The sequence below is a fragment of the Meles meles genome, chromosome 13, assembly GCF_922984935.1.
Source record: "Meles meles chromosome 13, mMelMel3.1 paternal haplotype, whole genome shotgun sequence".
In the NCBI taxonomy this organism is placed as follows: Eukaryota; Metazoa; Chordata; class Mammalia; order Carnivora; family Mustelidae; genus Meles; species Meles meles.
In genome coordinates, this window is record NC_060078.1 from 34233669 (window position 1) to 34247062 (window position 13394).

The window sequence follows — 13394 nt, forward strand, 5'->3', positions numbered from 1 at the left end:
ATTCCCGGTGGTCTGGTCCGCCACGCCCTCCCACATCCCTGGCCCTCAGGCCAGGTCCACACTTAGGCTGGTGGTCCTCACGGGACCATCAGGACATGGCCAAATGTGGTTCTGACTCCAACATTCATGCCAAGACTTTGTGATGAGAGTCGCTGATCCCAGTGTACCCAGAACTGTTCCGGTTTTAAAACTGAAAGTTCCACATCCTGGGAATCGCCTCACTCCTAGGGAAATCGGGACGGTGGGTCACCCTCCTAATGACTTACTGTATTTGTGGGCTACTTCTGCAGGGACTCAGGACGTTCCTGTACTGGGATGTCACATCACTATTGGCAACAGGGACAGCTCTCTGAGCCCTGGCCCTGGAAAGCCTCAGGTAAAGCTCTAGCTTAGCTATTCTAGACTTGGGGGTCAAAGAAGAGAAGCCTCTTGCCCAGGCCAGCCAGGCCAGCCAGGGACCTCACATCTTAGCCCATGGAAAGGAGCTTTTATGCCAAGCCCTCTCCTGGAGTAGAAGGAGTCAAATCTCAGTTCTGGGGACAGACAAGACAGGTGCCCATTGGAGCCAAGGTACTTGGGACACTGCTAGGGTCCCTTCCCCACCAAGGGCCAGCACCTACCTTTGAGGTCTTCATCTTCTGTGGTGGTGTTGCAGCTCTCCGTGGAGCCCTGTAGGCCAAAAAGAACATGATTCTATACACTCAGGCTCTACACCAGAGGAACCAAACAGAACAAAAGCAGAGTGTACTCCTGCAGGAGATGCAAGGAAGAATCAGAGAAGGTTTGATTTTCACCCTTGCCATCTGACTTTTTTTTACAGAACCCTGGATTCCTAAACTCCCTCCCTAGTCTTGCCCAACTCAGTAAATGACACTATCTATCCTGTTGTTAAAAGTTAGAGTCACCTCTTCTAGGTTTGATTCTAGGTGGAATCTTGGTTTTCTTTCTCTTATATCTTAATCATCCAATCTCAATTCAGCTCTGCCAGTCCTACCTCCTGTCTCCTACCTCTTCTCATTTTTTTTTTTTTTTAAAGATTTTATGTTGACGTAATCTCTATATCCAATGTGGGCCTCAAATGCGCCACCCTGTGTTGGAGATTTACACGCTCTATCCACTGAGCCAGCCAGGCACTCCTACGTCTTCTCTTCAAACGCACAGCTGCACGCTGAGTCCAAGTGACCAGTATCTGGCACCCAGACTACAACTGCTTCCCAGTAGCCCTGCACCCATGCCTGCCTCCTCCCTAAAGTTCCTACCCACAACACGGCCGGAGGGGCTTTCCAAAGTGTCAGACTACATTACTCCCCGGCGAAGAACATCGGGATAGCTTCTCCTTGCTGCTGGAAGAAGATGCATCTGGCCATGTGGTCCTATGTAGCAGGCCTGCCTGCTTCTCCGGCGTCTCCCCCTCCTGCCGCTCTCCCCCGGCCCCACGCTGCAGGCTCTGTTTCATTTCCTCTGTTCTGCGTATAGGCTAAGCCCCTGCACTTACAGCCCTCCTGTCTAGGGCACTCTGCCCCAGAGTCTGCCTGGCTGTCTCCTTCCCACCATTTAGTTTTTAGCTCAAAGACTCGCCTCCTGAGGGAGGTCCTTCCCTGACCACTTAAAGAAAAGCACTGCTCACCCCCTCTCTTTTCTTTGTGTCATTTTCTTCGTAGCACTTACCACTACTGGATTTTATCTGACTTATTGGTTTGGGGTTTATTATCTGCCTCCCCTACACCTGCGGAGAGAGATTTTGTCTTGTGTCACCTCTGCACACCAGGCCCATGGATGGTCTGGGCTCAATAAATATTTACTAAGGGGGTGCCAAGAAGACAACAAGGGTATTGAGGGCATAATAGGGCGAGGCAATGGAGGATGCTCTAGGGTTTGACTATATTCTTGTCTCTGTTTTTCTAGCTGTCTGCTGTCATTTAAGCCTCATAAGTCATGGAAGGAGACTCCATTGTTATTATCCTTCATTTACAGATCAGGAAATTGAGGTGCAGAGTGCTATAGTGGCTGACTCGGTGGCCCAAGGGCGTAAAGTATAATGCCCTTCCAGGAACAGAGTGACAAACAGGTACACGCTATCTCCAGCCTAGACTCTGCACACACCTTGGCCTCAAGGCACGGCCTGTAGGCTGCCATCTGCAGGACCGCTAGACCCTGGGACCCAGTCCACCTGTTTCCTGCTGATCCGTAAAGCAGGAGACCAGCTCATGAGCCACTCACCTTGATCCCATCTGTAGCATTGTGTACCACGGTGGTCTGTGGCTCCTGTGAGAGAAGATGAAAATTATCCTCCTGACCTGGGGACAGACCTATGGCTCTTCCCTGAGGGACCCCATCCGTAGCCCAGTGCCTCATAGACTCTATGATGACCACTGAGGCCTGCCCACCAGCTATTCCTATAAGACAAAATATCCTGGCTCACCTGGGTCCCAGGCAGCTGGGAAGCCCCAGATTTAGGGGACAGTTCTGGCTGAGTAAGAAGGACAGGGCTGGCACTTAGCAAGAGCAGGTACCAAAAAAGGGAGAGGACAAGAGCCTCTGTCCCTGATTCCTACTGGATCTGAGGGTTCTTTCCCCATGGAACAAGTATGCTGGAGGAGCCATGGGGCTGAGGGCACAGGCCAACAGCATTCACCAAGGGGTGTGTAGGAGGTAGGGACATAGAGAGACCAGACTCAAGTCTCCCAGAAAGACTCAGAATGCTCCCTCAGCAAGCTGAGCCAGGGAACTGCCTGCTTTACCATCTTTTGTGTTCCCCCAGACTTCCTGTCCCTGAAGTGCCCTGAGGCAGTGCGAGGGTCCAGGACTTCAGGCGGTAGGAGCAGCAGGCACAATTACCCCTCCTTCTCTCCCAGGCATCCCCCCTGCCAACTCTCTCATTAGTCACTACCAGCAGAAAGAGCTCTGGGAGCACAGGGTGCCCCCAGCATGGGGCTCTCCAGGATCTTAGAGACCTCAGCACCATCCAGAGGTTGGGGACCCCAGTCCTCCTTCCTGTTCGTAGCTTTGCGAAGTAGAGGGTGAGGCAGGTTTTACGAGGAGGCCTCCAGGAAATGAATGACAGGTCCCAAGAAAGCTCCTACCCTCTTCTTTTATAAGCCACTCACCTTCCCAGCCCCCACAGCAGACCCAAGGAGGCCCCGCCTGGGGCTAAGAGGTTTAGCTGAGAGCCCTGACCCCTCTTCCCCACCCTCCACAGCAGAAGGAGCAGGAGCGGTAGTTCCGAGGTGCAGGAAGGAGCATGGCACACAGGACAATGAGGGGGAAGGGGCCCACGGGGCAGGACACAAAGTAGCCTGCTCTACAGGGATGAGAAGGTCAAGGCCAAAGAGGCCTGGGAGGGAGGGCAAGAAGAGGAAGGGAGAAGGAGCGGGAGGCAGCCAGGGGCAGGGGCGGAGAAGCCGGAGTCAGGAGGTACCATGGCCGTCTGCAAGGGCGCGGGCTCTTGGGCTGGGCTTACGAGACTGTTTTTGTTGTTGCTCTGTGGCTGAGACAAGAAAACAGATGGTTTAGTTCCTCTAGAGTCGCCAAAACTGCTCAGGTTCGACTCCCAGACCTCCCTTGCCCCCCGGCCTGGCCCGGAGGAGCTAGGACTGAGCTGGCCTCTGTAATACCGTGTGGATGGGAGCAATGGTCGGAGAGATGATCGACTGGAGGACGGGAGTATTTGGAGGGGCCCAGAGACCTAACTCTGGAGGCATCCTTAAGGTGGGACTGGGCCAAAGACTTGTTTCAAAGCATGTCTCCAGAAATTTCTGCTTATGCCAGATGCCATGTCATTGCACAATCACGTTTTACCCAAAGAACTTCAGGATCTTCTCACTTCACAGGGAAAAAGAAGGGCGGTTTGTAAGGAAGCCGAACAAAATGCAGATACTCTGGGTCCCCTATTCATGGGTAGGCTCCCGCTGCCCTTTCAACCTGCCACCTGCATTTCCTTTCCCTTAAGACACCTGCCCGAAGCCTGATCTGAAAAGAGGAGGAACATGAAGAGAAGGAAAATCTTGCCTAGAAGATGGCATCGAGAGAGGAAACCGAGGGATGTGACTTTGGATACGGAATGCACCCACTGATGCCAGGGAGCAGACACAGGGCAGTGCTGTTGGCCTTTCTGCCTGATAAATCATGGACTTGCTCAACTGGGGGTGAGGGTAGAACTCCAAGGAGGGGCAAGTGAATCCGGGGCTGGGAGTGGCTGTGGCTGCAGTCCCAGAACCCAGCCCCTTGGAGAGTAGGCTGCCCAGTGGGCCAACATTGCTAACAGCAACAGACCACCAGGGTATCTTGGGACATCTCCTTGCCTTTTGAAACGTGATGCTGAGTGGCATAGCAAGGTAGCGTGTGGGAAGGGTGGTAAGGAAGGAAGGAGGCTGATCTCCAAGGCAGGGAACCTCTTACGATGCCCATACCAATGTACTGGGTCTCATTGGTCCCAGTGGAACCAGTGGCCACCAAGGAACAGCCTGACGCCTGCAAGTTCTTCAGAAGACAGAGAGACAAACATGTAGCTACCATCTCTCAGCCAGGCACAAATGACACCCTGGCAGGTAGGATATGCTTCTTCTCTTCTAGGACACACACGGAAAGCTATCCAGACTGTCCTATTTTTTCTTGCTTGGAGTCTTCTTTTATAACCCTTTGGACCAGACCTGAAGGCATTCAATCCTAGGTTGCTGTCAATGGCTGAGATGTCCCTAAACCCAGGGCTAGGCATGGAACCTTAAGCCAGGCACCAAATGCCACCAGATCCCCACTGAACCCTGCAGGCTAGAGAAGAGGGGTCCCAGGAAGAGTCAGGATGTGGGTCTGAACTCCCGTGACCTCTGCTCTCTTTCATTTCCACCCCAGAAGGAGCAGAGCTGTCCTCGCTCAGCTACTAAGTCCAACCCGTTTGGACTGACTGGATAAGGCTGTCCTGCCTGCAAAGCCCAGATGAGACAGGGACCCTGGCAGGGGGCGAGGACTCCAGGGCACCCTTGAAACTGCCATACCTGCAGAGGGCGGGGATGTCACCCACTTGGCCCCACCTCTGGCTTTAATGGATGGTTTCACAACAATTCAGGCTGCTATGCTCCCTTCGGTGGCCTGTGTCCCATATGAAAGAAGATGTGTCCTCTCCAGTCTTTCAGCTGTCCCCCTGAGGGGTGGGTGGGACGGATGAAACACTGGGCGTGGCCTGTTCACAGGCACTTGTCCAGGGGCGCAGGCCTGGAGAGGGAGGCTTGGGGCTGTGAGCCTGCGACCAGCTCCTCAGCCCACCAGTCAGATACCCACCAGCTGCCAGTGTGTGGGAAGTGCCCAGTGAGCAGGGCCTCTCTTCCTGAGCAACAGCGAGCGAGGGTCTCTCTCTGGGACTGCCACCTGGCCCCGAGTCCCTGCTAGCTTCACTTCCTGCCCTGGGCTGCTGGAGGCAGTCCAAGCTTGGATTGCAGGGGGTTGGCAAAGGAGGGGGTGCCACACCGCACACTCAGATGCCCACTGGCTAGGCCACCAGGAGACCTCGGGCCACGGCCCCCACCTGTGAGGACAGGCCGCGCTTGCCAGCACAGCACAGACATGCAGTGAGGATGAGTGGAGCACACGCACATGGCGGAATGGGGTTGCGTGGCGGCAGGCGGGCGCAGGCAGCATGGACTAGGCAGATGGGTGGGCAGGCAAGGCTCACCATTAGGTGCACGCTGGAACTCGACTTCCTTTTCTGGACACACCACAGCGAAAGGGAAAGAGAAGGGGAAAGAGGAGGTAAGAAGAGAAGCACAGAGATGCTGCAGGTTAGTGCACCAGCGTAGGCTCTGCATCCGGAGAAAAGAGCGGAAGAAGGGGACCTGGAGCCCAGCACCAGGAGTCACACAGCACCTAGCCCACCAGGCACACACATGCCTCTGGGCCCTTTGCCCTCAGGCTCACAGACACAGACTGAGTATATTCGAAGGTTCTCGGCCTTGCTCACAGAAAGCTTTGTGAAGGTGAAGTCACGAGTTTATAAAGGTTTAACATGTGGCTGCAAAGTTATAGGTTTAGGGTTCTAAGGCTGGCTCCCTATAAGGTTTTTTATTTTCTCTCATTACTAGGTCTGCCTGAAATTCGGTTGAGCAGCTACCAGGTGAATAGTAAAAGGCATTCGAGGCCATCCTTAGCTTTGGAAACCCTGGGCTCCTGAACAGAGACCTTTTTGGCTGCATCCCTACACTGTTTTTCAGATAAAGACGGTGCGCTTTGGAAAATCATCTGATAAAGGGTAAGTTGGGGGCATCCCTTTGTCAGCATGGCCGCGCTTATCTAGAAGATTTCAGTATCTCATAGTATCTCACCGCATTCCGCAACTAGCAGGACACAGGAGAACAGGAGTACTGGTGACTAAAAGTGGAGTGATCACAAAGACGTCAAGACGGAAACCAGGGGGGGATGCTGAAAGCAGTGATGTCTCAGTCTTGGCCAGCTGCTCACGGACGTTAGGTTCAGATGTGAAACAAGAGCATAAAAATAAAGACCACATGGAACACTGAAAATACATCTCAGAAAACTGTCTGAAAGGTGAAAGGCACTTAAGAAGTTTATAATTAGCTTGCTGGGAGACAGAAGTCCCCTTGGAACCTGTCTATCTGTTGTCTGACTACTGTTGTAGGCACAGTGAACGTGTCAGATAAATGTTTCATCCCTCCAGAGGCTGACATCCTACTTTAGAGGACATTTTCAGGACAATATTTAATTCAAAAGAAGAGGACTAGAAGTATTTAAAAGAATTTAAAATTATATCTAAAGAAAAAGAAAGCCTAAATATAATTGGGCTGCTGCTTCTTTTTTTTAAAGTAAATTCTATGCCCAACATGGGGCTGGAACCCATGACCCTGAGATCAAGAGTCGCATGCTCTACTGACTGAGCCAGCCAGCCCCCAAATTGGGCTTCTTTTGCATTAGCTTTTTGTTTATGCCCAATGTGGGATTTTATTTCCAAAGTTATTCCTCAAAAAGAGGAAGTTGCTTTACCTTCATACTTATCCTTTTATCCAACTAGAGTGTTTACAGAGTGAGGGAAGGTGCACCTCTGTCATCTCCTTGGTGTCTAACAAAAATCCCTTAAAGGTAGCACACTTGATCAACAAACTTCTGCTGAGTTGAACTGGATTTTCTGACTCTGGTTTTCCCTCAGGCTAAACCAGAGCACAGGTCTGTAACTTGCCCAGGATCACTGGAGTGAAAACTCTGAGAGCACAGACTAGGCCCACCCTTGGTTCTGGTGATTTCCAGGCGCTTGCTGTGAAAGGCCTGTGTAAGCAGCCAAACACTTTACATTTTCTGCTTCACCTCATGAGGAGGAGAGTCCCAATTGTAGCTGGCTCTCTTTTTCCTCGACTGTCCTGCATGAAAACCCAAGACAATCCTTTTCTACTCAAGGGTTGGTTTCTACCGGGTTAGTAGACTTCTGTCAGTTCCTCTCTCCATCTTCTCAGGGCTTTGCCCTCAGCCATGCGCAGCTGAGTCCCTTTCAAGCAGCACACTGCAGCACTGTTTAAATACCAGATCATTTATAAAGAACCACATCTCACTTTTATTTACAAATTAAATATTTATTTAAAATTGGAAGCCAGAAAAGGATTCAAACCTACTTTCCACACTTAAACAAATATTCAAACAGTACTCAAGGAAATGGCTATATCCCTTTTTCTGTGTGTGTGTGTTTTTTTTTTCTTCCTTTATTACTTTTTAAAAGACTGGATGGCCATTCTGGCCTGGGAGGAGCAAAATGCACTAACCGTCCTCAGCTAGGGGCCTCTCCGGATCTGAGAGTCTGTGGCCCCTCCAGTCTTGTCCTCGCAAGTGGCTGTCATTCTTCTACAGACCCTGGGTCCCTGTATCACTCTGAGAAACCAAAGCAGAACCTGGGGTCCCTACACTCGAGAGCACAAAGTGGACTCAATGCTCAAACCAGGGCTAATGTTCCAGCATCTTGTGAAAGCTTTTGGACAGCTAGGAGGAAACTTTCCTACAGACCTTAAGCACCAGGAACTGGGAAGGGAGATGCTGGGAAAGCAAGGTGTGGTCTCTAAAAGACCCAGGCTGCTCACAGGTTAGCATCTTCTGAGCAAACTCACAGGCCTCCCTCATACACACGGGTCATCACCTTGACCTTCAAGAGAGTCCAGAAAAGTTGAACCGCACACGTCTTGCTTTGTCGTCCCCCGCTACCTTTCGCAGCACTTCCGTCCAACCATGCCATTCATTGTTATAGACACATTCCCCATTCTAAGAGGTTCTGCAGCCACACTAAGAGCAACTTGGAAAACAAAGGGGAAAAAATAAAACCCATCCATAATCCTACCTCTCTTGCTAGTCTTTTTTCTTATATAATTTAAAAATATCATTATAAGCTACATCCAAGTTGATGCCTTACTTTTAAAACACATAGTATTTTGGTTTTTATTCTGGTTTTCAAAGCAATGCATGGTCTACATAAAAAAGGTAGAAAACACAGAAAAATATGTAAAAATAAAAGTTTCCCAAATTCCCATCACCCAGTGAAGTTACTATTAACACTTCATGGGGTTTCGTCTATCCACATAATATATACTGAATATAATTGACAAACATATTGTTTTTTTTAAACAAAATTTAGATAACAGTGTACATATTGCTTTATATCCCATTTTGTCCAATTGATATAAAACATATGATCACATAGTCATGAAAAAATTAATAACTCTGTAAAGGTCTAGTAAATGGGTTTCCTGTAATTATTTAGTCATTATCTTATTGACTTTTGAAATTGTCTCCATTTTTTTCAGTTAGAAATAATGTTATGTTGAACATCCTTCTGCTTTCAATTTTTACATATTTTGAATTATTTCTTTTTTCTCCTGAAGTTCAATTATTTTTGTAATCTCTACACCTAGTGCGGGGCTCGAACTCACGACCCCAAGATCAAGAGTGGCATGCCCTTCCAACTGAGTCAGCCAGGTGTGACCTTGAATTATTTCTTTGGGAGAAATTCCCAGAAGTAAAATTAAAGGGTAAAACCAGCAGGAATAATTTTACAGCTTTTGACACTCAGGCGTTTTCCAAAAGGGCCACTGCTATTTACTCTACTATCCCAAACTTAAGAGTCAAAATATGGAGGCTCATTTCAACTTGCATTTCGCAGATACTAGTGAGGCTAAACCTCCACATTTGTTAACCAGTTCTACCTCCTCTTCTCTAGGTTCTCAGTGCAACTTCTCTGACCATTTGTCTACCGGGCTTTAGGGGGAACTCTTGTTTGCTAGGCAGAGCTTTTTGTAGAAAAATAATATTAACCCTTCCCATCACACCGCTGTGAATATTTTCCTCAACCTGTTGCTGGCCTTTCAATTTTCGTTGGTCATTCCCTTCTTAAACATTTGCATCTTTGCCTTTGTTCCTACCACTATATTCAAAGTCTTTTCTCATGCACAAAACTCTCTGAGTGCATAGCATGGACGGACACTAGCTTCCCCACACATATTCTTGTTTGAAGTGACTTATCTAAGCATTTGCTGGCCCTGCCCTCATCCTTCTCAGTGCTCTGTAAGGTCCAACACTGTTGCACACTTCTGTTCCTCCCCCACCTTTTCTGACTTTTCTGTTTCCTTTGATGACTCTCCTTCTTCCAGCCTCTCAATGACAGACGGCCCTGAAATTTTGTCTTTACTGAACTCTTAAACCTTCACGCACTTTAGATTCATATGGGAGAAGGGGAGTATTATAAAATTCAGATTCTGCCTCCTACCCAAGTCTTCCTGAATCTGAATTCCAGGCTGGACCCTGGAAGTTGTATCTTTTTAAATTAGCTCCTTACACTAATATTGCATGGCTGCACCTGACACTCTTCCCTGGGGCCAGCCCTCTAGAAAGTTTCATCAGAAACCTATCCTTCAATGGCTCCTTTATCCACCTTTTCACCACCGTCTTGGCTGTTACTGTTTTATTTCAGGTCCAAAATAGTGAAATCTATCTTATTTATTTATTTAATTTTATTTCACAAAGTAGTGAAATCAGCCTTTCCTTCAGCCTTTCAGAGCTACTGCAGTTCCCAGAATCATGGCGGTTTCAAACCTCTATATCTTAACGCTATTCCCCCTTTCCTGCTCACTTCAACCTAGCAAGATCCTTCAGCTCAGTTCACAGGCCATCCCCTTCAGGAAGATTTCCTGTTTTGGCATGATTGCTGGTTATCTGTTCCTCCCGGGCCCACCCTGAGCACACCTCCCTCGACAGACCTGCCCAGAGCACACAGCACTGCTGGTTTCCCTGTCTCTCCCCTCTAAGGTCTCTGAACACCTGAAAGGGTGGATTATGTCGCTGTCTTCCCAGTTCCCAAAGCACGGAACTGGCTGAGGGAGTGAACTCACGGAATTCATTCACATGAGTCCCCATCTGCACGTCCAATGCTGACCTCTCCTGTGGGCCACCTCAGGTACTTCCCAGCACCTTAAAAGTCCTCTCCCCACAGATCTCTACCAGTCTCTTCATCTCAGGGGGGTCCAAGTAAAACTCTTGCTGTCATCATGGGCATTCCTTCACAACCACTCCCATTTCTAGCAGAGGTACTGCCAATCCTTCCAACACCCAAGGAGCTTTGACATCATCCTTGATGGGTCCTTTCTAACACATCCAGTGTGAACTTTGACACATCTCTACGGGGAGCTAATATCTAGTCAGTGCCTCGCATCCCTGGTGACAGCTGGGCCAGTTCTCCATAAGTAGGGCCTGTTCCCGTTGGTCGGTGCCTGGGTTCTTCTGGTGGTTAAATATTTTCAACATCAGTCCTTTCTATTTCTAACCACCTTTTCTTCACCCTGTGCCCAGATTACAACAAATCCTAATTGAGACCTCTGTGTCTAGTTCCCACTCTCTTCTATTCATCCTTACACCCTCAGCCAAATCCTTTGAAAACACTACTCTCACCACAGCTTCCCTGCTCAGCGGCCTACATTTCCTGTGGTCCGACACACAAACCTCCAAACCCACCACCCAACCAGCCCAATCCAGCTGTAATTTTGACATCCTCCCATCACGCATACCATGCTCCAGTTGGGCAAAGAACATCAATATATAGAATAGAATCCAGAAAAATATTTTGTTGCTTTTAAGTTATAGCAGGAACACCTTCTCCTTTTAAAGAAAACGTGTACAAGGTAAAAAATGAAAGGTGTGTCTTTCCACCCCGTCCTCGCCTCTAATCCCATTCTCTCGAGGCCATCTCCGACTGGGCTCCAATCTTCCTACATTCTTTAAGTTTTCTCCAGTAAGTTTTTGCCCAGTAGTTTCTTGGATGGAGCCATGCAATGTGGGGTCCAGTACCACAGACCAGTCAGTGCTTAGCTGATTCCAGGTGTGTCCAATTTCCTCTTCAATTAACCTTGTGACTTCTCAAAGCTAGATGAAAACTACATCAACCTCTTCTACCTCCGGTGGGCCCCTAGAACTGAGTACAGCACTGGGCCTCTGATAGGAACTTATTCAACACTTTGTAAAGAATAACTGACTCTACCTTCTTTCCTGGAGAGAAATATGCAAATGCTTTCTCCAACTAAGCCTGCCACCTTTTCCTAACTTGGTTCCACCCATTCCAGTTCACGTCCCTATTACTGGGAGGCTGCTGGTCACCCCCAGATCCATGTCAGCTGGTGTGTGTGGAGCTCAAGCTCCCCTCCTCGGTGCAGAAGCACACAGAAGCAGGCATGCAGAGAATGAGGGAAAGAGGAAGGAGAGCGGGGAGGGGAATGGGGCACAAGTGTGTATCTCAGCTGGGGACAGAAGATCCTGGGGAAAGGCCCAATTTAAGCTTTTGTTGGAATATAAAGGTTTGGATAAATTCACTGTTTGAAATACCTGATGGTGTAAAGTGGTAGGCTTCAAGATGGTATGGACTCCTATCCAGTGCCCTAGCCCCAGGACCCATTCTGCCCCCAAAGCATTTACAGAACACTCTGGGCCCTGTGAGGAACCCTAGCCACCTCTCCTTCGCCTTCACCAAGCAGCCACTCCCACTAGGGCTTTCCGCTGGTCCCCATGGGACCCTGCTCTCTCCTCTTGCTGTGATCAGGAAAAGCTCCCTCACCAAATGGGAATGAGCTGTGATATACCACCTCCTTTGCCTGTTTCTGAGGAGCCTATGCCTCTAGAAAGTTTAAGACACTTCTCACTTAGTGGCATTTGAGCTGGGTTCCGGAAGTGCTTTGGAGATAAGACAGAAAAACTAAAAGGATAGTGGCTTCAGGTTCCGAGCCCTGTACCCTGAGTCAACCAGGCCTACTTTGCTTTCATTTCATATAAAGGGTCTGTGCTCCAAAAAGCAAAAGGAAAAAAGAAGATTACCCAAAAGATCTCAAAAACCCTGAGAGTAAAGTCGTGGAGAGGAGGCATGTGTCTGCAGTGAGGTTCAGGACTGAGCTCTAGGAAACCAAAATTTAGATCACTTCCCCTGAGTCGTTACGTTCAAGCTAACTAAGGTCAAAAGAAACTCATCTTTCTTTTGCCCTCTTAGGCCAATGGAACCTGCTGTTCTGAGCACAAAGGTTTCTGGTTTTAAAGCAGAAAAGCAAGGATAGGAAGGTTTCTGGGGGAAAGAGGAACAAATCTAAGAATCCCCCCCCCCCCAGAGACTGTAGGGAGAGAGGCCAGTCTCAGGCTACAGGGATGGAGACACCTACCTTAACACCACCGTCCGACTTCTTGTTCAGTAGGCTTTTGGCAGCTGTGAAAACAAAAAGGAAAATCAAGCTTCTTGCATTGTACGTTCTCCCTAGCCTGAAATCTGGCAGCCGGATCCGCAAGAGTCTGCTGTGTCTGACAAGGGGGCCCGGAAGTCTCCTGAAGCCCCTGGAAGAGGCCCTTCCTGGGATTCCCAAAGCAAGAAGGGCATCTCAAGCTGCTTCAGACCCTCCGGGTGGCACCCCAGGATCTCTCCTGCCACAGAAGAGGACAGGGACACACTGCACATGGGAGGAGAAACCACATTCAGTACAGGAGCTGCCTGGGGTACTGGGAACTCTGCCTTCAACCGCTTCCACCCACGTCTGGAAGCAGAGTGCCAGGGTGAAAAGTGAGGGCTCCGTCCCTAGATGCCACGGAGTTCCTCAGAACGGCCAAGCTGGAAGGATGCAAGACATCTCCTGAGAGCTCTTAAGAAACGAGAGTGTCACAGTTCACGAAGGAGACCAGACATGAGGACAGACAGACACAGACACAGAGACCAGGACCACCTACAGGAGGGTTTTGCCGGGGGGTTGAAGCCTTGACTGGGCAGATCCTCACCAAGATCGCAGGGTCCTATCCAACCCTCTTTCCTCAATCTACTCTCTGGACCCACTGAGCAGGAAAGGCTGGGCAGAACAGCAAGGTATTAAATGGATTCTAGCCAGGCACAGGAAGATGCT

General features: G+C 49.3%; 1 protein-coding gene across 33 annotated transcripts in view; it reads right to left on the bottom strand.

Moving 5' to 3' along the window:
• Nucleotides 1-13394, bottom strand: part of CAMK2G (calcium/calmodulin dependent protein kinase II gamma) — a 53631-nt gene that overhangs the window by 7433 nt on the left and 32804 nt on the right. For 10 of the 33 annotated variants that reach the window (XM_046026497.1, XM_046026485.1, XM_046026473.1 and 7 more), the window contains 4 exons: nucleotides 12669-12712; nucleotides 3419-3487; nucleotides 2221-2265; nucleotides 621-669 (listed from right to left, as the gene is read on the bottom strand). In XM_046026497.1, the coding sequence (XP_045882453.1) occupies nucleotides 621-669; nucleotides 2221-2265; nucleotides 3419-3487; nucleotides 12669-12712 (207 nt within the window). Of the gene's footprint in view, nucleotides 1-620; nucleotides 670-2220; nucleotides 2266-3418; nucleotides 3488-5665; nucleotides 5699-12668; nucleotides 12713-13394 lie in introns of all 33 variants that reach the window. The other 23 variants (XM_046026489.1, XM_046026476.1, XM_046026494.1 and 20 more) reach the window with 3 other exon arrangements.